Source organism: Cupressus sempervirens, chromosome 7 (genome assembly GCF_028749045.1).
Source record: "Cupressus sempervirens isolate cs-2001-9-10 chromosome 7, ASM2874904v1, whole genome shotgun sequence".
NCBI classification, from domain to species: domain Eukaryota; kingdom Viridiplantae; phylum Streptophyta; class Pinopsida; order Cupressales; family Cupressaceae; genus Cupressus; species Cupressus sempervirens.
Genome location: NC_143124.1, coordinates 777,082,365 through 777,108,703, shown reverse-complemented (window position 1 = coordinate 777,108,703; position 26,339 = coordinate 777,082,365). Strand labels below are relative to the sequence as shown.

General features: G+C 32.4%; 1 protein-coding gene across 1 annotated transcript; it reads right to left on the bottom strand.

Annotated features, from left to right (window-relative positions):
• Window positions 1–3,483: 3,483 nt before the first annotated feature.
• On the bottom strand, window positions 3,484–7,006 carry LOC149549637 (protein NRT1/ PTR FAMILY 5.2-like). Its single transcript, XM_089794946.1, has 2 exons — window positions 6,444–7,006; window positions 3,484–4,378 (listed from the first exon to the last, which is right to left on the bottom strand). The coding sequence occupies exons 1-2, from the start codon at window positions 7,001–7,003 to the stop codon at window positions 3,484–3,486; spliced, it is 1,455 nt and encodes a 484-aa protein (XP_089651072.1). The 5' UTR covers window positions 7,004–7,006.
• Window positions 7,007–26,339: the final 19,333 nt, after the last annotated feature.

Below are 26,339 nucleotides of genomic sequence, written 5' to 3'. Positions count from 1 at the left end.
AAAAAAGGTGTCAAGGAAATCACTATTTTGGTAGGCCTCTTCTAGTACTATTAGAATATTAGGAGTAGATAGTATCAGATATTGTTAGTTCTTTTGGAAAATCCTTCATACTTGTTATGGTCACCAAATCTAGTAAATTATTATTATTTTCTACACTTTAGGTTATTGTGACAGTGGAGAAAAATTATTCCCTATGATATTTTTTTATCCTCCAAAATGGGGTTTTAGGTGTACAAAAACATATTTGAGGATTTACATATGGTTTGTAATAGTTTTATCAAAGTAACCCATGTTACAATAGGGTTCCCTAGAAATAAACATTCACAACCTATATAGATAAAAGTAAAATAGATGTCAAAGTCATGATCAAATGAACCACAAGCCAATCAAGGGCCAACTCCAACCACAAACTTGGGTAACATAGGAGAGGACATAACAACAAGTAGAAAGAAGTCATGCTTCAATCCCTAAAGAATAAATTGTCATTGATGGGTTCTTTGACACAAGAGAGCTGCTAAGAGAACTTGTGAGTGATCTTGTGATAGGTAGATTCAACAAAAGGTCCATGAACCTATTTTCCTCATCCTCATCTAAAGATCTATTGCAATCATTCTTATACTCCCCAACTAATAGTCCTCAATCATCTCCATCCTCATAATCACCCTCCTCATCCTTCAATCTTTTCCCACTATTTTTCAATTCAAAATGAAAATTTATGGTCATTATTTCAAAGAAGTACAAGTTGATATAATTATTAACAAACAATAGTCATTAATTAATAACAATTTTTTCTATGTTCTTAGTGTTAGGAGATCATGGCCTTTTCCCTACTTATCTAATAAAAAATAAATTTCTAAATAAAATTATAAATAACATATAAAAAAAAGATACTTTACTTTTGTTATCAATCAATTACCATTACGAAAAATTTATAGAAATAAAAGTCGTTAGCCAACAACAATTTTTTTTAAAATACTACATACATATGGTGAAAATGTAATAATGATTGTGATATACTTAGACTTTCTCAACTATTCCCATTAAAATAAAATAATATCTTACTAAATTTTACATTAACTTAAATACTCAAGATTATAAATTGGTGAATATTAAATTGCAAAAATTATTATATTTAAGTCAAATAAATAACGTTTGATTATTAATGTGTCATTATCTTGTTGAATATTTGGTGATTATTAATACTTTCTTTGGTTATTAGTTCTTTTTGTACATTAAGTACTCTTGTGTCACATTTTGGCTTACTCATTTTAACTAGTGATTAAATAAGTTGTAGTAATTAAATTTTTGTATATCAAATTTTTCATTATGAATATTACGTTTTGGTAAATTTTTAACTTTATAATATGTATAAATTATTTTTCTCTCTTTTAAAAACTATAGTACCATTATAGTAAATATTATAACACAACCAACATAAACAAACCACTTATCGTGCTTTTGGATTTCGCTGGAATAGCTCAGTTCTACCAAAAGCAGGATACTTTGCATGGCTTGCACTAAAGTACCAAATCTTAACTATTGATCATCTTCACAGATTGAACATATCAGATCTCTTTAACTATGTGCTCTATCTACAAGCTATAGAAACAACATACCACCTCCTCTTAAACTACCCTTTTGCCCAAGATTGTTGGCATTTTTTCCTTGATAAGCTTAATTTCCATATGCCATTACTTAATTCTCTATGGGATTTATTCCAAGCATGGCCAATCTTATACTCTAAATCAATGTTTTCATGTCTTTGGAAGTGCATTCTTGAGTCTATAGTATGGAAAATTTGGTAGGAAAGAAACAAGAGAATTTTTAGACAAACGTCATCTCCAATACCTCAATTTTTGGAAGGATTAGAGAGATCAATTGTTGAGCTTGTTAATTCTTTAGTAAGTAAATATAAGGGTAATCATGTTTTTTCTCCTTGGGATGGCTATATTATTCAGCAGTGGAAGGATTTACTTTTCCCTCATCTTCTTGCTCCATTGTGTCCATCCAAGATTCCTCTTATCTGTACTCAAACCAAGTGGATTCCTCCAAGTGAGGGTTATTTCAAACTCAATTTTGATGGGGCTTCTAGAGGAAATCTAGGCAACTCTAGCTATGGCATAGTCATTAGAGATTTTAAAGGTCATGTGATTGCAGCAAAATCATCTTCTCTCCCTCAGTATACTAATAACAAAGCTGAGGCCTTGGCCTTGCTTTTTGGGTTGGAACTTGCAAAATCACTTTCTATATCTAAGCTACATGTTGAAGGGGATTCATCAATTATTATTAATGCATGTATTAAATGTCATGTATGTAATTGGTCCATACAGTATATATTACATCAAGTATGGTCTCTTCTTGATTCAATATATGAATGTTACATCATGCATACTTATAGAGAAGGCAATCTTTTAGCTGATCGTCTGGCTAATTTGGGTACTGATGGGGTTTATATTAACTCTTCTCTTTCCTCACTTAACCTCCTTGATCTTGTCAACTTGGTTATTATTATGACAAAAGAATATGTTTAGAATAAGGCTGAGTCCTCCTCATTTTTTATTTGATAGTAAACAATGACTTCTCTATGATTTCGCATGTTTTTACTTTTATGGATCTCACTTGTTCTTTTGAGATATTATATGCAGATCAGGGTCTTGGATTACACTTGCATCAGATGACTTTCTAATATCGTCTTAATTGAAGTTTTGAATGTAGCTTAGGGATGGTAATCTCTGTGACATTTTTCATTGGGCTCTAAGTCTTGTCTTTGGCACCAATCAATGAATTGTATTCATATGAGTTTTGGACTTTTTGTAATTACTATATTCTCTATCTGAGAATCTCTGGGACAAGATTCATTGGTGTTGATAGATACTCTCTCTAGAAGTGATGCAATATTTTTTCTTTTGCATTCCTTTTTTGTATCAGGCAATGACTGGAGTTTTTCTTTTCTGGTTCTTTTCTCTAAAAGCTCTTTTGAACCAATTATTATTAATATAAATATAATGTTTTGCCAATTTTTTTAATTTATTATAATGACTATTGATTTATCAACTATAATTGAAAAATATTATATTATGAAACAATAAAATTATTATTCTACTTCTATCATATATATGTGAAAATTTATTTATACAAGTCTAATATTTTTAATAAATATAATAAAATAATAATTAAATTTACTATAAAATTAAAACTATACTACTTTAAAAAGTACTAATAGCACTTGTTGAAGTTGAATGACCCACCTGAAATTGAAACAGAAATAAATCCAAATTCTACCATACAAAACTAATAATATAATTAAATCATCCCACTTTCAACAAAATATAAATATTAATAACTTATTAGAAAACAAATTTTGGTAAAGTCTTTGAAGAACTTCTGACCACCCTATCAAATGAAAAATCTCCCCTACTATTCATGCAGATGCATGGATATTATTACCTATGCTCAAAGGGAGATTTCATCAGTTTGCTTCCATCAATTGTGTTGTCTGTTTTCATTCACATTGTCTTTCCCATTCGCAGCAACACATTCTATCATACCACCATTGCCAAAAGCTTCATTGGTCTCTCTCTTATAAACATAATACCGAGACACAACCAAAAAGAAGATGACATTGAGGAAATTAAGGACAGCCAAGAAGGCGTAGTAGTAATACAAACGAGATGCATTCAGATTATTGAGAACCCAACTGGTATGCCCCTCTCTTCCCGTTATTCTTGTCACACTGGTCAGAAGAAAACTGCTGATAAAATTTCCAACTCCTAGTGTACTTGCAAACAATGCAGTTCCAATACTCTGCATACTCTCAGGTGCCTGATCATAAAAAAACTCCAACTTTCCCACTTCAACAAATGCATCTGCTATTCCCATGAGTATAAACTGAGGAAGAAGAATGAAGATTGTGAGAGGTGCTATTGCTTTTGGGTCTCCTTCAAGCCCATGTTCTTTCACAACCCTAATCCTTTTCATCTCTGATATTGAGGCAACAACCATTATTATTACATGGATTACAAGCCCAATCCCTAGTCTTTGTAGGATTGTTATGCCCCTTGCATTCCCTGTACATTTTCTGAAGAGCTTGACAAGGACTCTGTCATAGACAACAATGGAGATCAGCATTGAGATGGTGACAAATGAAGTGAGGCAGGCAGGAGGAATGGAAAAGTGAGGACCCATGTCTCTCCTCAATCTTGTTCCCTGCTTCACGAATAGTGTATTTAACTGGGCTATCATGGTGCTTGGCATGAACATGGCTACCCATATTGGTAGCATTTTTATCATCAACTTGGCCTCCTCTACTTGAGACACAGGGCACAGCTTCCATGCATTGCTTCCTGTATTGACTTTTGTGGCTGCTTTGTCTAGAAATCTGAGAAAAAAAGGAAGTTGAAGTACAATGAAATGATTGAAGTTAGAACTGTTGTGCATATCATATAGATATTCTTTTAATCATATAAAGGTGGAGATGGGGATATCTATGCATCTTGAAAGAGTAGAAGAACTAATTTTACAAACATATAACATAAACATAGATCTATTTACCATGAGTATTGTCTATCTAACATTCTAGACAACCATTTGATCATATCAGTTAAAAAAGAGATTTAAAATTGATTAATAAATACAATCAAATGTATTCTCAAAATGTTAGATAGAAGTTATTCAAGAATAGACAACTTTTTAAACACAGTGGCAAATAGAATGATCAAAAAATCTTAAATATACTACACAACAGTAATAATATATTTGATTAACTTATTGATTAAATGAAATTCAAAATTATTAAAATTGCTTAATAAATTCAATCAAATGAATATTTAAAATGTTAGATAGAAGTTACTCAAAAATAAACAGCTTACAAGACTAACTGACAAATAGAATGATACTACACAACAGCAATAACATTTTTTATTAACTTATTCATTGAATGAAATTCAAAATCATTAATAAATGCAATCAAATGTATATCTAAAATAAACTTTGAATATTGCTGACAAATAAATAGAACACAGACTTCAAACATACTACATAACAGCAATAATATTAGCAACTGTTAGCAGCATATAACAACTATTTAAATTAAGAAAATGGCAAGCCAACTAACTTATATTAAATAAAGAAAATATAAAAGAAATCATCCAGGACCGATATCAAAGCATATAATGCCTGTGGAAAATATAACTTGAAGATAACGGTTAATATCAAACAGACAAGAAAAGAAAAGAGAAAAACTGGAGAAAGAAAAGGTGAAGAAAACTGGTCAGTGTCTGTATGGCCAAAACAAAAAGATTTCAAGCTAAGCTCTGGAGGTGACATATTAGAAGGTGGGTTGAAGAGAGATGAGACTGAAACAATCTTATGTAAAGAAATAATTAAGTCTGAAAATGTCAACAATCATTAAAGGCACAATCATATTTTCAATAATTTCACCGATTTTCCTGATAACTACTATATTAAAAACATATCATACTTTTTAAATACTCATGACAGTACATATTAAACAAATTCTTAAACCCACTAGACAGTACTTAATTTAAATGTTTTAATACTGGAAAAGCATAAAAAGATATAACGGCACATGTTAAACTCATTCTTAAACCCACTAGACAGTAATTAATTTAAATTCCTTAAAATAGGGAGAGTTGAGAATCTTGAGAGCTGTGAAATGCAATGCTCCTCACTTACAATTTTCAAAACGGTCAGCTGTGAAGGCACCACAAGCATATAACAACTATTAAAAACATATAAAAAGCACATATTAAATTCATGCTTAAACCCACTAGATAGTATTTTATTGAACTGCTTTGAAACAATGAATGTATAGGATCTTGATGCAATGCTCCTCACTTCAATTTTCGAAATGGTCAGCTTCTTTCCTATTTCTACTTTTGTTTTCCGTTCACAGCTCTCAATGGAGCATAGGTTTCCTATATTAGAATCCCAATGCCTTGTTTTAGGGGTCAACCAATGTGTTCTTGGGGACTTCCCATTTGAAGTATAATTGTTATCCAGTAGATGATGACAACAGTGCAGTTATTTCTGGTATAACCCTGGTTAACACCCTTCACTAATTTATATGGTACACTCTGTTCCAAACCCTTAAACCATTCAAACTGCCAGCTAAGTGTTTGGCGAAAGGATTAAAATACAGGCATGGACATGATCTTAGATGAAGAAAAGAACAGAAAAAGAAATTGCAATCAATACCAAATTCCAATAATCTGAAGTTTTAGTCAAGAGCAGGTAAATTGTGAATCTCTTATTTAGGAGGTCTTAAATTTGAGTTTACTTAAGCTTAAGGCATAATAATTAAAGACTCATTACCTTAAAATTTAAAAATCTGAACTTCTGCCTGCTAGATTGTGTACCCATTGAAATAGAGTTCAGTATCTTAAATTGCAATTGAACAATGATGGTTTATTGGGTAAACTTACTTCAAGTTGGGAGTGTGAGAAATGGGGAATCTGCCCTGTTCAACATACGCTTTGGGATCCAATTCATGGAGCTCACTTGGATCAGCAGGGACTTTAACTCTCCATTTCCGACCAGCAGCCACAATAACCTGTGCAATTCGACCGAATGGATTCCCTTTCTGAATTTTGTGCCTGTAAAATGGAGTCCCCACTAGAAATATCACAACCGATATGATCAGTCCAGCTGTGGGGATTGCATATCCTACAGAAAACCCCACATTGTCTTGAATATATATGAGAAATGTTTGTGCAAAGAGTGTTCCCAAAAAGGCACTGAACATCCACCAATTGAAGAAGGAGACCTTCTGAGCCCTCTCTTTTGGATCAAATTCATCGAATTGATCTGCTCCAATGGTGGATATATTGGGCTTTGTACCGCCAGTACCCAGAGCAAGAACGTACAATGCAAAATAAAAAATCCCAACTTGGAATGTGGAGGCTTTCTTGCAGTAGTTCGAATCCTCTGGACATTCTGGTGGTCTCAGAGATGGCAATGAGACTGTCAATGTCAAAATTATCATTCCCTGCATTGAACAGGCAGTGACATTTCAATCCAAACATACTATATCATACAAATAAGAGAAGTAAAAAGGCAAAAATCTATTATAGAATCAACTATGACAAACTTAGAAGTTAAAACATTTCAATCAATACATACTTGGAAGATGGAATGCAATCACACCATTAGAAAGACACCCAATTCACGAATAAGAAAGCATTTACACTCTAAACTCAAAGCCTGAGATAGGTTTAAAAAGTCTAACAAAGAATTGTTTTTGTTTAAGTTAAAAAACTTTCTTCTAACTGAACAAAGATGATTACAATAGAAGAAACAACTCTTAGTAAGACTAGTTAGTCGAGGAAAATCTACTTACTATATAACATAATCTCACCAAAATGATCTAGATATGTCACATGACCTGCCTTAACAGATTCAACTCTACCCGGTTCAATTATATTACGAAAAAATCATCTCCATCATTTGAGAAAATTGGAATTTTAGGATAATAGAACATACCAATATCCATGAGCAAAATACATGGTAAGATCATAAACTCAAACATGATATAATCGATGGCTTCTTACAGTCAAAACTACACTGTTTCTCCACATTGAAATGTTTATATTTATATGTTCTTGTTAAACATACATTTTGACCTTTCTGATACTGGTGCTACAAAATTGGCTATATACTGTTGAAAGTTTTCTTGTTGCTCATGTCAATACCTTGACAACATTCTCATTCACCTCTTATATGTGGACATAGATACGAACTTTTCCTTCAACCAACCTTGTACAAACTTTCTGTTTGTGTTGTTCTAAACTTACCATATTGTATAGCCACTTGGACTGCAAGTGCAAGATCTAAGGGACATAATTGCACACACTAGGAGCTAACAAATATCACCAATAGAGATAATCTACAATACAGAGATCACATATCTATCACCAACATGATGTCACTCAGATTTTTAAACAGAAGTTAGGGTGATTTATGTGCTATATATACCAGTATATAAATACATGAAAAAATGATAAATGTCCAGTAGCGTCCCCAGTGAGCATCTGCAATATATACTCCAAGAATAGGAGTGATCCAAATTGCTCCAGCCCAATTAGTCACATTCCTTGAGGAAGTCACTGTACCCTCATGCAGTTTACTTGTCAAATAGATCACTAAATTTGAGGCAATTCCATAGAAAGCCATTCTTTCAAATACTTCATACACTGCAACAAAATTTCATAAACGAATGAGTTCGACTTTAAAAGTACACATAAATTCTGATAACAATATCATAATTTGACACAATACAAAGAATACCAACTTCTTATCATGAACCTATCAATTAATACTTTACAAAACACCTGCCATAATACAGTAAAACTATGAATGTTGAAACATGACATTCTTGGGCTTCCAAAACTTGATTACAGAAATATTTTTTCACACAAGATCTAATTTTTCATCAAGATCATTGTTAGACACTTGAGTTAATCAATTCTTACCAACTAGGAATGTACAAGCTTTCCATCTTCCAGTTTTAGATCTAAGAACAGGCCTCCCTTTTAGATCAGAGGATCCATCCAAAGTAAATCCTTGCTGAGATTCCATACTACCTCTTCCCTCTTTGTGATTTTTTTTCACTTTCTGTGTTCGGTTTTATAATGCTGAGACAACTTAAACTTGTGGTGAAGGAAATGTTTCAAATAATGAATAAGATAAGAGGAAGGCTTTGAACATATGAATGTTAATGGGGTATTCAGTGTACTGGAGTGATACAGACATTTGTTGACCTCCAGTTAACCTCCAGTTAAGGTCTTATAGATTTTTATGTCGTATTTAAATTACAGCTTCTCCCACTTGCATTGTTGTTATCAAAGCGGTCCAGACAAAACAATTATTTTACTTCAACATCTTTCATCAGCTTTCTCCATACAGAATTTTAGCTCACCTCCAATCTCTTGTTGGGTTTTTTTTGTTTGTAGTGTATAAAGAGCCTGCCATAAGTTGAATTTTTCTGTATGGCTTGTGACTTTTGGCCTTATCCATCCTTAGAAATTTCAAATGGCTGTTTAATATTTGGAAAAAAAGGTCTTATAAGTAGAAAAAATCTCGAGGGCAAAAAGACAGATTTTGGAAAGAAAATCTGTACGTAATGTATCAATTATTCACAATTGTTTTGCATACACTTATATAAGAAATATTTTAAAATCTTAGATTTCTTGTTTCCAAATCCACATTCGTTTCTGTTTATGTAGGGGAAGTTCAATACCAACATTCCTCTTACGTGGAAACAGATTGAACTGTACTGCAAAACTAAAAAAATGATAAATTAGATTACTAATAGCAATAAATAGACTGGAAGAAATTATTGAGCAACTCCTTTGTTTTTTATAATTTTGTATTATATCCAAATCACGAGCATCTCTTTCCAGATGGAATTTGACAACTGTAACTAAATATTTAGCAGTTTAGAGCTTTAGTCAACTGTCAATTTTGGTGTACTAAGGATGATCAGTGTGACGCATTTTCGCAGTGGGTTTCAGATTTGAAGAAAAAAAATTATTGAATAAGCTTTAAAAACTTGAAAAACATCTTCACGTTGGGCTATTAGATGAATTACATTTGGGAAATAACTAGTGACTTACACGGAAAGAGATACAGTAATGACGGTACGTCTAATAAAATATCTCCTCTCTTAATTACTGTTCTTAGGAGAGTTCCAAAAGATGAATACACATTACTAATGGTCAATTTCTTTTGTTTTTAAATTAGTGATTGATCATTTTGTACACTAAGTATTGGTATTGTTTGAGTAAGCAACTATTTGTGTATGAACATAGTGGATATTAGAGGAGTGTTTTGAAATGACATTTTTTGGCCACTTTACAATCTATGATTTCTACAGAGTGATTCATGGATACCCAAGAGCCGAAACCTTAGCCTCTTCACTCACCTACAGATGTATACCAAAAAAACAGCATAATCCAACTTACAGTTTAGGAATTCTAAGCGCTCGAAGTTAGCTGGGCAGATCTTTTTCCCTAGTGAGTTGAATAGCTGTGACTTTTTTGTCATGTTGACCCCCAATTACTAATATCAAAGAAGACCTAAAAATGATAACACCAATACTAGTAGTCAATCGCACATGTACTAATGTCTATTTTTTATTGGTAATTGGTCCATTGTACACCAATATTAGAACATTTTGTAAGGACCATAAGTATTGACATTTTTGAATGGATGACTATTGATACAAGAACATAATATGGCTATTTTGTTTTGGAATCAGCTATCCTCTACAAACTGTACAGTTGACAATTTTCAAAAAATCCAAAACATCATGAGTTTTTCTGAAAATGTCAGCATTTGATCTTTGAATAGTTTGTAGTGGAAAGCGACAACAAATTTGGGAAAAAATCATTACATTTAGAAAATAAATTTGACTTTGTTTTGTCTTTAATACATTTTGTCTGGATATTAGCCTGTCCCTTTTTTTTTACCACTCAATGTTCCCTAATTAGATTCATAAATATCTAAGAACGGAAACTGTAGTTTTTAAAAATTAACTTACAAATATATATAGTCGAAAAGCAAACAGACACTGATTTTTTCCCCCTAAATGTCAGGCTCAAACAATACCCTAGATAATGAAATGGCAACATCAAAGACTGCCCAATGTAGTCCTCCGCAACAGTTTGAAGAATATAGAATTCTCTGTGTTAAATAGTTACTACATCAAAGAACAAAATAGTAATATATAGAGAGAAGCTACTTCGGTCAAGCATTCATACCCATTTTCTACTCTCATAGTTACAATAACATAGCTAACTTAAATTTTAGTCTCAAGTCTCCTAACTTTTACGCCAAAGAGTTTGAAATAATTGTACTATTTGCAACTGTAGGCAGCAGATTTCTGCAACTATCCACTGAATTTTGGAGTTTCTATCAGATTTTGTAGTAATAGTGTACCGTTCTCAATTTAAAATTTCCTTACAAGAAAAGTTATAAGTACTGGCAGTCAGGCTTCTACAATCTAGAACAATTTTAATCTTTATGCTTTTGAATCTTGATTGCACACAATTTCTTTTTAATTACAATGTTTTTATGTAAGTTTCTGAATTAGTAGCAGACACTTAAAATGTCCTGATCTGAACTAATGATGTTTCAGATAATATAATTCCAAATATTGATTCAAAAATCTATACACTATCACGATCAAAATTCAGAAGCACAAAGAATAAATAGAATAGACCAAACACTTGTCTAAAAGCTAAAATAACAGAAATAATTCAATTTTGTTCAAAATAAAATTTACCTAAAAAAATAATTAAATTTTTGATTTTTGGAAACAAATTAAAGATATTACATTGAATGTCATATTCCTGAGAATTCTAAATCCCTATTAGACAACTTAAAAATGTATGAGTGAGAGGATAAAGTATACAAGATACCAAAATAAACAACCAAGTGGGAGTGACTCTTAACTAAATGTTAAATTCTTTATAAAAAAAATTCAATTTTTTGCTAAACACTTTAAAAAATAGATTTGTAATTAAATTTAATGCAAATTCAAGAATAATATATTCGTGAAGAAAGAATTTAATGAACAATTTGCTACTTATACGTGACTATGAACTAATTTTAAACTTTTATGCATGATTAAAATAATTGTAAAAGTTTAATATTTTGGTCTCTATATAGGCATAGAGCTGCATGTCAATCTTAATATTAACATAAATTAAAATAATATAATGTTCTTTAATATATAAGAAGTTGGTGCCGAGATAGTCAATTTCATATTCAAATATAAGAAAAATATACAAAGTCTGGACTTTGTAACAAACGACCATAAAACTAATAAAACCACTGATAATCCAACACTCGACTTGAGTCATAGAGTTTGTGAAGAAACCTAGGAATGTAGATAAAAACTAAACTAATTTACTAAGATTCTAAAGAGTAAAAACAATCAGAGTAATGTTGTTAGATCTCAAAATTCATATTAGAGTTTAGACTAGAGCATATCTGGCAAAATTTACGCTAATATCTTGAAGCATGCCTTTTGTCTCCATCCTCGTTGAAGGACCTAGATGTTATCATGTTCTTAGGTCTTAGCTTTTACTTCTCTATTTTCATGGCCATGGACGACCCAACCTCTTAATGAGTTGATAATGCATCATGCCTCTACTACTTCTCAGCCTTCCATATCCAAAGTTCATCATATTCGTAATTAAACACTTATTCATCAAACTCGTTGATATTATATAAATACTTCAATTATAGGCGGGGAAGGGTTATAGAAACACTAGTTGCCTCTGTCTACTATGTTCGCTACCGTTCACTCATTTTTCACAACAAGAATTGAGGTAGTTTGACCTAATGCAGGAGCATCTTTGGGTTGTTGGCAATCTTGCATCACCCAAAAATATATTTGTTATTTTCTATTTTACAATTATCTACTTGATAGTTTGTATTGGAACACTCTTGTTTGTTGTTTCTAGATTCGACACTCTTGGCTTCATGTTGGGGACATATCATGGATCATTACCTTAAGTGTGCACAATCCTATGTGACCATTAGCAAAAGTTATGCTTCATCTTCTCAAGTGTTGTTTTCCATTAGTTTCTCTTATAGAGATGTCTGATATTTAATTTAAGACATAGTTTTATATTTGAGAGTTAGCCTGATATTCCATTAGTTTCCATTGTTTTCCATCAGTTTCTCATATAGAGATGCCTGATATTTAATTTAAGACACAGTTTCGTATTTGAGAGTTAGCTTGTGAGTTGTTAGATCTTGGTGACTTGTTGACGTGTGGACCTATATCTAAGACCACATAATTTAATGAATGTGTTATGTATTTGGTCATTAATTCATTGGGTCAGTCCTATATTTAATGTAATGTGCACATTTCCTATTATTGGAGATTGTAAACTCTAAGCCGACTTGCATGTCCTGATGGCTATATATGTAATGTCCTTGAGTCTTAGAAGGAAGTGGAAAGTAAGGTTACTCAAGAAGAAGAAGTTAGAACTTGGATAGAGAACTTTGGTTTGTAATCTAGAATTTTACATTGGTCGTAACCAGGAAGGCCTCACAACCTGGCATATAGACTTTTATTCATGCTAGTTGTGCTATCATCCATGGAATGCACCGTGAACACTAGATGTAATTGAATATTTTTTGTTAATCAAGTGGTCTCTTGCAATTATATCTTGTTTTCTTCTACTATTTTGATGAACCTAAGATTAGTAGATGGAAGTTCCCATGGTTTCTAGATTAAAGGCTAAATTTTTCCTTGAAGATTATGAACTTGAATTGTTTAAGAAATTACAGAACTTGAAGAAAAAAGATATGAATGTGAAAGCTTATACTAAGGAATTTCACAAGATACAAATCAGATCTGGACATTATGAGTCTTCTATGAAATTTTTTGCAAGGTATGTTAATGGTTTGGAATTCAATGTTCAAGATGAATTATAACGCTCTGCCAAGGGATCCAAACAAACTAACCTAAAGTTTTACTAAGTTTGCCAAACATTTTAAAATAAAAAATTAATAACATGTACAACAATCATAAAATAGCGAAAGCTACAACATACAATCGTACATAAAAAACATAATAGATTACATTCCTTAAGGATCCCAAGACATTGATCCATATTTAAATTTAAATAATACTAAGTCCAATGAATAACACGTCCACATAAGAGAATAACTACAAGTCCAATCCATTTAAATAATATACATTTGTTTTGAATACCACTTGGAAATAAATTTAGAATGCACAATCATCCACTGTACATGTCATAGGGTATGAAAGGTTGAAAGAATATACACTTGTAAAATAGATTACATCATCCCTTTCATATCCATGAAACAAGGTACAATACAATAAGTAAAATCATCCATCATATAGATATAACCATCCATCATGATACAGAAATATAGAATGAAAGGAAATGTAGAACAAGGAACTCTAACCACAACATCTACGGACAAATTTCAATGGTAAAAATAAAAAGCACTACCACCCAACCATGTGGTAACCCAAAAAGTTCCACTCCCACCATGCTAAGGAGATAGTCTCAAGTCCCAAACAGGATATCAATCCCAAAATCAAAAGTAATATCTAGGTCAAGAAAAATCCTAAAAGTGATCTAACTCAAAGATTCCAAGATAAATCGACATCTAAACCCAGAGGCAAACAAAGGCACATAGAAAATCTATACTGCTAGTGGGCAGAAAATCTATACTGCTAATGGGCAAGTGTCATTGCATGAACCAACTCTAAGGTTACTAGGCTAGTCTTTTAATCCTCTAGCCCCCTAGTGACTCTATGTGGCACTAGTATCCTTTTGTACTGACAAGGCATACTAACAATGCATGGTTGCAACCAAGTGTCCTCTCTACTCCCATCCTGGTCTATACTAGCACTTGAGGCATGGGCGAGGAAAGACAAAACTCTTATTAGGTTCATTTTACTCTCATTTAGTGTAGTGTTTTCACTTATTAACTACTTACAATGGGTTACTCGTTAGCTTCTTTTGGGCCTTTTCCTCCATTGCAAGCCACTTCCCAACTTAAGATATAGATTACCTACCCTAGGCTCATAAAAGTACAAATCAAAGAATCACAATTTTCACCTCAGCCCTATACAAGTGATTGGAAACCATCAAAAAAGAATTTACAATAACACCTCAGTCCTTTAAAAGCAATTGGAAAACATCCAAAAATAGTGTTTTCACTTATTAACTACTTACAATGGGTTACCCATCAGCCTCTTTAGGGCCTTGGCCTCCATTGCAATCCACTTTCCAACTTAACATATAGATTACCTACCCTAGGCTCATAAAAGTACAAATCAAAGAATCATAATTTTCACCTTAGCCTTATACAAGTGACTAGAAAACATCAAAAGAGAATTCACTATAACACCTCAGTCCTTTAAAAGCAATTGGAAAACATCCAAAAATAACTAATTGATGACTTAAAGGTCAAGTCAAATAGGTCACACCATTCACCTCAATTTCACACTTGAGAACACTGAAAGCAATAATAAACAATAGATCCAAACTCACCATAGAGTATACCAAACACATTACCATGGTTGAGTTTAAAAGATCAAGATCAAAGTATCATCATAATATCACAAAAATAGAATTTCCAAACCTCTAGTAAACATCCTAAGACTGGTCAACACTCTAGTCCACCCAAACCCAAAACATAAGACAACATACAGATAACAGTGTAGTTTCATAGTTTGGTTTGATTTTGAAGACACGTAGTCTAAGTTAATAGTAAGGTTTAAGCTTTCATTTCAATGTAAGTTTTCGAGTAGATGACATTTATAGTTTATGCTTACAACTTAACCCATTCTTGTATTTGAATAAATTACCCAATTACCCTTATGAAATTTCCAAGTTCACAATTAAATGGGTGAACCCACAATAATGGGTTCCACTTTAGTGGGATGAACAAAAATGAAAAAAAATTGCAAAATGGGAAATCAAATTTATCATATGTTCACAACGAAACATAATTATTATGTTCAATGCGAACTTTTTTTTAAATCATGTTCGCAGCAAACATACATAATAAATATGTCCGCTACAAACATATGAAACATCAACTTCCAACATTTTAAAACATCTTTTTACCCTTTTTTTGGGCCGCATGTTCGTTGCGAACATACAAAATTACATTTTTTTGGGCCCTTTTTTCTTTTATTTTTATTTTTTTAAATTCTCTTTCGACACCCATAATTGCAAATAAATGATCTCCTAATGTAAAATAAAAAATGCAAAAATATGAACTACTCGGAGCAAGCTTTCTAACAACTATAATTGTAATACATATTTTAATCATTAAGGCTTTCAAATATGAGTTTAACTCATCATAGGTTCATTACCGATTGAACATCAACAGACTTCGATACCCCAGGAAAATTAGTAAATTAGGTCAAATTTTTTATTGAGATAGCTTTCTATTAAAAAAAAAAAGTTAAGTTTATGATAAATTGACTTCAAATTATCTATGTCAAACGGAATGTATGTCTAAATTACGATTGGTGTCACTTCAAAATTTCATAGACTATACAATATTTAACCAAAATGAATCAAACCAAATGCATCCTCTAGATATTGATGTTACAAATCTAATGCCAAAAGAATTACTTCATTATCATTTCTAAAAAAAAGTTATGTGTGTCAAATAGACTGTCACTCTTTAAAAATATTGAATTTTATTATGTACCACTTTTCGGAGGAGATGAAAAATTTGACATAAATAATTTTTTTTTTTAGATTAAAAAATATGGTTACAAAGTAAGAACAAATTACTAAAAATCACTAGTTTATGTCATCTTGAGATTATTTATAGTTTTGGAGATATAATCACTCGAACATGATGTTTGTTGCAAAAATATTGATTTTAGTGTCAAAATTGGTCAAAAAGTGGAACCTATTATTGTGGGATCACCCAAATATCATAAGATCACTTAAAAAAATTATCTCCAAAAAATTATTATTGTAATAATAATTGTCCATTAATTAAAATTCACTACGATTTTATTGACAATTAAAATTATTAAATAATAATTTTCATAAATAACTCAAGTGTTATTATTTATTATTAATTTAAAAAACTTAATTAAACAAAATTAATTAATTTTAATTAGTAATTATTTTAAATAACTATATAAACAAACATTAATTAATTAATAATAAAACATATTAATATAATAAATTAATAATTAATAATAAAATTTAATAAAAACTAAAATTTATAAATCAATTATATATATATATATATATATATATATATATATATATATATATATATATATATATATATATATATATATATATATATATATATATATATATATATATATATATATATATATATATATATATATATATATATATATATATATATATATATATATATTAACATGTGTTTATGGCCCGCTAGCCTAGAAAAAGTCATGCGACTACAAACGGCACTACTGCTGCAAGCAGCAGTACGTCTATGCACACAAACTTTTAAAAAGGGTCACGAGGAAATAAAGGGGAGGTGGGGGTTTGGTGGCCCCACCTCCTCTCCAAATTATGTTTTAAAATAATTGTGTGTGTGTGTGTGTGTGTGTGTGTGTGTGTGTGTGTGTGTGTGTGTGCATGTATGTGCATGTGCGTGTGTGCATGTGTGCGTATTATATAAATCATTTTCTAAACAAGCCCCTCTATATAACCATTGAGAATTTGGTCTGATAGGGAAACCTAGATAAACCAATCAAATTTTCATTCTAAAATTAATTTCTTTTCAAAACTAATTCTAGTTAAAATAATGACTATTCAATTCATAGACGAGGGTTTCCTAATTTTCAATCCTCATATATAGAAGAATTCGATATGAATACCAATAAATTCAAAATGAAGGATTGAAAGATTCATCACAGATGAAATTTGGAAAAACAATTCAACAATCATGATGTAGACATGAATTTTGAAGAAAAATGATTCATTGGGTGAATAAAATACAAGGCTCTACTTGGTTTTGATGCTAATACACAATCACTCGAAGATTGTGAGAGAATTCTCTTCTCTCAAAACCTTCTCCTTGAAAAATCCCTTCTCCAAAAATCCCAGTCCTTATGAAATGAACTCTCAATCTCTGATATGGAGTTCTCTCCTAAATTTGGGGCACTAATTGTGTGATCATGTGAGGGAACTCATTAATCACAATTTTTTAACTCTTTATTAACTTTTTGGATTTAATCATGCACACTTTTTTTCAATTAAGATATCTTTAATAAATTTATTTCTCTTTCTCTCTTTAATTAATTTTTGAAGCATTATTTTTGATAAAACATTTATTAACTTAAGTAATAATAATATTTAGCATTTATTTAAAATGATCTTCTAAATATATTATTATTAAATTAAATAAATATTATTACCCTCTAAAATTAGAACTATAATTTTCTCTTTAAATTTAATTCTTTTTATTTAATTAATTTCTCAATTAAAAATATAATTAAATATTAAAATTATCTTAATAATTTTCCATTGAATTAAATCATTAATTAATCTTTTAATTTGACTTAATTAACAAAAAAATCTCCAAAGACCTACAAGACGAAATATGAATACCCATAATAAAATATCACATACAAAATCAAACTCAAGGGTTATAATCATGAATTTACATCATATGACGAATTTGAAAGGGTAATCATCTCAAATACTTGTCCTAATTTTCTAAGACAATTGGTTTAAAGGTTAGGACTTGGACTCAAGAATTTATCTCCCCTCTCTTACCATTGAGATATTACAATAGGGTACGCTCATCTTAGCAATTCAGAAAAGTCGATACCTAGTACCTACAATCTATATAAAATTCACACATGTACAAACACATATATTCTAAACTAAATAGGCAATGACAGGAAGTGGTGCATCATGTAGATCCTGACTAGTAGGTGACTACAACTCCCTTAACCACATCAAAAATGTCATACATAAAGAAAACATACACGCACACCATACACATGCAGTATGGGGTAAGTATCCATAAAAAACACATATAAATAATCCATCTACCTAACATCATCAAATAACTGAAATCACTATAAATAATCATCATCAATGTATAATCACACATACATGAATTAATTAGTACCAAAGTAGTCTCATCATAAAATCAACTGAGTATGAAAATAATATCCAATAATCTAGAAAACACTGCTACTAATCATCAAGCATAAGCATAAATTGGCTTAAACGAGTTTGGCAATAAAATTTAAAAAGTTAACTAGGGGTAGGCACTAGATGAATTAAGTATAAATTGAAACTTAGTTTAGTTGAAGATGTTTAGGAGTATGCATTAAATGCTGAAGAAAAGTTGGGAAGAAAGAAAGGTAAGAAAGTTACTAAAGTTGATAGGGGTAAGAAACTTGTTTCCAAAACGAAGTTTATTTTCAAAGGTACTTGTTTAAAACATGGTAAGGATGGTCATTGAGCTTTTGAATGTCTTAATGTGAAAGTTGACAAACAAAACTTGGTAACTTACAAGAAGTATAGAAAGTGGAATCTTCTAATGTTGATTTGGATTCACAATAAGATGGAGAATCGCTTTCGATGAGAAGAATCATGTTGGCTAAGCATGAAGTTGAACCGATGCAAAGAAGGAACTTGTTTCGAACTCTATGTAAGTTTGAAGGTAAATGTTGTAAAGTTATTATATATGGATGGAGGAAGTATTAATAATCTTGTTTCTGAAGAGATTGTTAGAAAACTTGGTTTTCAAAGATTGAAACATCCTACACCTTATGGTATTAGTTGATTTCAATATGATCATTGGGTGCAAGTTAAAGAACATTGTCTTGTTAATTTCAGTATTGTGTAATGTCCCCCAACTTTTGGGCCCTCAATGGAGTTCTTAGCTTTTCATTCTCCAAAGGCTAAGTGGAGAAATAAGGAGAAATAATTAAATTAAAGTCAACAAATAAATAAATCTAAAGGTGACCTTATATTTAATTAATTTAATTTTCTAGATGCACAATGAATTATTGTATCGAAAATGGGGAAGATTCTAGCGAGTGCATTTTTCTAGAAGTACAACTAATTATTGCATTGGAAAGGGGGAAGCTTCTAGAGAATGCAATTAAATAATATTTTGTTCCCTTCTAGAAGGGGTGAAGTAAAAGAATAAATAGAGGGAAGAGCTTCATTTTTAGGCATCCGATTATTGTCAATTGCATTTGATATGAACTTGGGAGAAGAGACTAAGGGTTTCTGATTTCAGTTAGCCATTGGAGAGCATTAATTCTTCAGTGTTGCAACCATTTGAGGTGGTGAAATATCCATTGAATTTGGCATTCAGGAGAGCTTCATTTTGGAGTTCTATCTGTGCTTAAAATTAAGGAATAACTAAAGGATTTGAAGAATATTGAACGATTATCGAGTGCAGACCTGAAGATTCATCTTTGGCAATCATTATTTTTCCCTTTCTGCTATAGTACACATGAAAATTTTTGTGCTACAGTATTTATACTTTCTTCTGATTGCAACTTTCATCTCCATAGGATATGTGCAAGATCATGGTCAACCAAACTATGGCCTTAAGTGGCAGTGAAAAACTAGCAAATTAGGGTTATGTCAACTTGACACATAATTTTAAAGTGGTTATGGACTTTATATCAAAAAGTTGTAAGAAAATAATCTATAGGAAATTAAATGTAGTTTCTAAACTACTAGGCCTTATTTGGAGAAAAAAAAATTGATTAGTTAGAAGTTTAGATTTTAATGCAGTACTACAAAAATTTCAGGGTGAAAATAAAAAGTAGGTGTATGTTTGACCACCTTAATCAAAATCAAATAATAATATTTTTAAAATATAATTATAGATATAAAAAGTAGACTCATGCCCGGATGTGACACATATTTTTGGATATTTTTATTCTAAATAAATAATTAAATATAAATTTTTTACTAAAATTTTTTTGAAAAAAAAACTCCCGTGTCTGACCACCTTAACTAATATAAAATTTTATCAATTTTTATTTTTATTTTATTTTTCTTATACTAGGTGAAGCATAGAATGTGACGCAACTTTTGGATTTAAAAAATGTTATACCGTTTGAAAGTTATAGCTATTTTTTAATAAGTATGTCAATTAGCACTTTACAATAATCTTCATTGAAAATTAGCTAATAAATACTTATCGAACTCAGAATTTGATAGCAATTATATCGATGGAATCTCGAGAGTAATATAAAAAAACCCTTTTTGTTTCATTCAATGTCAATGAAGCTAACATTGTTAGATGGCTACCTGAAGTCTAAGTGTTAGTGAAACCCTTCTCAAACATGTTTTTTGGGTTGACTAAATAGGCTTGGTATTTACCAAGCCTAATAGGATATCGGATTTGGAATCGAATACTCAATCATTGCTGAGAATTTTCAACACCAATTTGGAGGGAAATTTGAGAGGGGAGATTTTTTTCAATTTTAAATCTGGAGGGAGGGAAATTTGAGAGAAAATAAATTTAAGAGGGAAACTTTAGACTATTTTAGAGGGGAATTTAGTTTGGAAAAGTTTGGACATTGATATTATTATTATATATTATAATAATAATTATTATATTATAGTAATATGTATGATTATTATTATTAAATATAATATAGCTATAAATATAATAATAATAATTATAACTAAATATAATATAGTAATATATATGATATATATTATTATTATTAAATATATATACTAATATTATACGACTAAATTATTATATATGGTTATTATTATTATTAAATCTATAATCTAGTAACATATATGATTATTATTGTTATATAATTTAACAATATATTATTATATTAAAATATACAATATTATATAATTATTAAATATAATATTGTCATAAAATGCATCATTTCGACACATTTCATGACAACATATGTCCCTAAGGCCCCCTAGTGACCCCTTTCGACGCATTTCCAATGGGTCCATAGGGGTCTTAGGGATATACATTGTCATGGAATGTGTCGAAAGGGGTCACAGGTCATCCTATCACCCCTTTCGACACATATAAATGATTCTAATATGTCCCTAACAGTCCTAGGACCCCTAGAGACATATGTCGTCATGGACTGTGTCGAAAAGGGTCATAGGTCATCCCATGGCCCCTTTTGACCCATATAAATGATTATAATATGTCCTTAAGGGTCCTTAGACCCCTAGAGACAAATTTTGTCATAGAATGTGTCAAACCTATGACCCCCTTCAATTCATATAAATGATTCTAATATATCCCTAAGGGTTGTAGGACCTCTAGGGACATATGTCGTCATTGAATGTGTCAAAAAGGGTCATAAGTCATCCTATGACCCCCTTCAACCCATATAAACGATTCTAATACATCCTAAAGGGTTATAAGACCCTTACAGACATATGTCATCACAGAATGTGTCGAAAGGGGTCATAAGTCATCCTGTGACCCCCTTCGACCCATATAAATGATTCTAATATGTCCCTGGGGCCTTAGGACCCTTTGGGACATATGTCATTATAAAATGTGTTGAAAGTAGTCATAGGTCATCCTATGACCCTCTTTGACCCATATAAATGATTCTAATATGTCCCTAGGGGTCCTAGGACCCCTAAGGACATATATCATCATGGAAAGTGTCGAAAGGGGTCATAGGTCATCCTGTGGCCCCCTTCGATCCATATAAATGATTCTACTATGTCCCTAGGGGTCCTCAGACCCTTATGGACATATGTCATCATGTAATATGTTGAAAGGGGTCATAGGTCATCCTGTGACCTGTGACCCCCTTCGACCCATATAAATGATTTTAATATGTCCCTAGGGGTCTTAGGACCCCTATGGACATATGTTGTCATGAAATGTGTTGAAAGAGGTCATAGGTCATCCCGTGACCCCCTTCAACCCATACAAATGATTCTAATATGTCCTTAGGGGTCCTAGAACCCCTAGAGACATATGTCATCATTGAATGTAATGAAAGGGGTCATAGGTCATTGTGTGAACCCCTTTGACTCATATAAACGATTCTAATATGTCCCTAAGGGTCCTAGGACTCCTATATACATATGTCATCATGGAATGTATCGAAAGGGGTCATAGGTCATCCTATGGCCCCTTTCAACCCATATAAATGATTTTAATATGTCCCTAGTGGTCCTAGGACCCCTATGGACATATTTCATAATGGAATGTGTCGAAAGGGGCCATAGGTCATCATTTGACCCCCTTCCACCCATATAAACAATTTTAATATGTCCCTAGTTGTTCTAAGACCCCTAGGGACATATGTTATCATATAATGTGTCGAAAAGGGTCATAGGTCATCCTGTGACCCCCTTCGACCCATATAAACGATTCTAATATCTCCTTAGGGGTCCTAGGACACTTAGGGACATATGTCATCGTGGAATGTGTAAAAAGGGGTCATAGGTCATCCTGTGATCCCCTTCAACCCATGTAAACGATTCTAATATGTCCTTAGGGGTCCTAGGACCCCAAGAGACATATGTCATCATGGAATGTGTGGAAAGGGGTCATAGGTCATCCTATGATCCCCTTCGACCCATATAAACGATTCTAATATGTCCCTAGGGGTCCTAGAACCCCTATGGACATATGTTATCATGGAATATGTCAAAAAGAGTCAAAGGTCATCCTATAACCCCTTTCGATCCATATAAATGATTCTAATATGTCTCTAGGGGTCTTAGAGGTCCTACATATGTCATTATGAAATGTGTTGAAAGGGGTTATAGGTCATCCTATGGCCTCCTTCGACCCATATAAATGATTCTAATATATCCCTAGGGGTCCTAGGACCCTTAGGGATATATGTTGTCATGGAATGTGTCAAAAGGGGTCATAGGTCATCCTATGACCCTCTTCGACCCATATAAATGATTCTAATATGTCCTTAAGGGTCTTAAGACCCCTATGGACATATGTTGTCATGGAATGTGTCGAAAGGGGTCATAGGTCATCGTATGACCCCCTTCAATCCATATAAATGATTCTAATATATCCATAGGGGTCTTAGGACCCCTAGAGACATATGTCGTCATGGAATGTGTTGAAAGGGGTCATAGGTCATCCTATGGCCCCTTTTGACCCATATAAATGATTATAATATGTCCATAGGCGTCCTAGGACCCCTAGGGACATATGTCGTCATGGAATCTGTCAAAAGAGGTCATAAGATGACCTATGACCCCCTTCAACCCATATAAATGATTCTAATATCTCCTAACAGTCTTAGGAACCCTAGAGACATATGTCATCATGAAATGTGTTGAAAGGGGTCATAGGTCATCCTATGTCTCCTTTCAACTCATATAAATAATTATAATATGTCTCTAGGGGTCCTAGAACCCATAGGGACATATGTCATCATGAAATGTGTTGAAAGGGGTCATATGTCATTCTGTGACCCCCTTCGACCCATATAAACAATTCTAATATGTCCCTAGGGGTCCTAGGACCCCTATGAACATATGTCATCCTGAAATGTGTCGAAAGAGGTCATAGGTCATCCTATGACCCCCTTCGACCGATATAAATGATTCTAATATGTCCTTAGGGGTCCTAACACCCCTAGGGACATATGTCATCATGAAACGTGTCGAAAGGGATCATAGGATGACCTATGACCCTGTCGACCCATATAAACAATTATTAAATGTCCCCAGGGGTCCTAGGACACCTAGAGACATATGTCATCATGGAATGTGTCAAAAGGGGTTATAGGTCATCTTGTGACCCCCTTCGACCTATATAAATGATTCTAATATGTTCATGTTGTCATAGGATGTGTTAAATGACCTATGACCTCTTTTGACCCATATAAACAATTATAATATGTCCCTAGAGCTCTTAGAACCCCTAGAGACATATGTCATCATAGAATGTGTCGAAAGAGGTCATAGGTCATCCTGTGACCCCCTTCAACCCATATAAATGGTTTTAATATGTCCCTAAGGGTCATAGGAACCCTAGGGATATATGTCATCATGAAATGTGTCGAAAGTGGTGATAGGTCATCTTGTGATCCTCTTTGACCTATATAAATGGTTCTAATATGTCACTAGGGGTCCTAGGACCCCTGTGGACATATGTCATCATGAAATATGTCCAAAGGGGTCATGGGTCATCTTATGACCCCCTTCAACACATATAAATGATTTTAATATGTCCCTAGGTGTCATAGGACTCCTAGAGACATATGTCATCATATAATGTGTCGAAAGGGGTCATAGGTCATCCTATGAACCCCTTCAACCTATATAAATGATTTTAATATGTCCCTAGGGTTCTTAGAACTTTTAGGGACATATGTCATCATGGAATGTGTCGAAAGGGGTCATAGGTCATTTTGTGACCCCCTTCGACCCATATAGACGATTCTAATATGTCCCTAGGGGTCCTAGGACATAGTTCATTATGGAATGTGTCGAAAGCAGTCATAGGTCATCCTATGACCCCCTTCGACCCATATAAATAATTCTAATATGTCCTTAAGGTTCTTAGGACCCCTAGGGACATATGTCATCATTGAATGTGCCAAAAGGGATCATAGGTCATCTTGTGACCCTTTTTGACCCATATAAACAATTATAATATGTCCCTAGGGGTCCTATGACCCCTAGAGACATATGTCATCATGAAATGTGTCAAAAGGGGTCATAGGTCATCTTGTGACCCCCTTCGACCCATATAAATGATTCTAATATGTCCTTAGGGTCCTAGGACCCCTATGGACATATGTTATCATGGAATGTGTTAAAAGGGGTGATAGGTCATCCTATGACCCCCTTCGACCCATACAAATGATTTTAATATGTCCCTAGGGACATATGTCCTCATGGAATGTGTTGAAAGACCTATGACCCCCTTTGACCCATATTAATGATTCTAATATGTCCCTAGGGGTCTAGGACCCCTAGGGACATATGTCATCATGGCATGTGTTGAAAGGGGTCATAAGTCATCTTGTGACCCCCTTTGACCCATATAAACGATTCTAGTATGTTTCGAGGGGTTTTAAGACCCCTATGGACATATGTCATTATGGAATGTGTCAAAAGAGATCATAGGTCATCTTGTGACTCTCTTCGACCCATATAAATGATTCTAATATGTCCCTAGGGGTCCTAGGACCCCTATGGCCATATGTCTTCATGTAATGTGTCAAAACCTATGACACCCTTCGACCCATATAAACAATTTTAATATGTCCCTAGGGGTTCTAGGACCCCTAGGGACATATGTCATCATGGAATGTGTCGAAAGGGGTCATAGGTCATCCTGTGACCCCCTTCGACCCATATAAACGATTCTAATATGTCCTAAGGGGTCCTAGGACCCCTAGAGAAATATGTCATCATGAAATATGTCAAAAGAGGTCATAGGTCATCTTGTGACCTCCTTTGACCCATATAAACTATTATAATATGTTCTTAGGGGTCTTAGGATCCTTAGAGACATATGTCGTCATAAAATGTGTCGAAAGGGATCATAAGTCGTCCTGTGACCCCCTTCAACCCATATAAATGATTCTAATAGAAATAATATAGTAAAATATAATAATATAGTAATAATAATAATATAGTATAATAATCAAATATATATATATATATATATAAGATTATAATAATAATAACATAATATATTATTATATATTAATAACATAGGTCATAATAGTAATAATATATTATAGGTTATAATTTATAGATGATAATAATTAAATATATTAATAACATATATATAATATATTATGTTATTATATTTAATAAAAAATATAG

What these genes read in the sequence shown, in the direction of transcription:
- LOC149549637 (XM_089794946.1), bottom strand. Translation starts at nt 7,003, where the DNA reads ATGATAATTTTGACATTGACAGTCTCATTGCCATCTCTGAGACCACCA. An exon ending in TCTCACACTCCCAACTTGAA is followed by an intron (nt 4,379 to 6,443) that starts GTAAGTTTACCC and finishes TTTTTTTCTCAG; the next exon opens with ATTTCTAGACAAAGCAGCCA.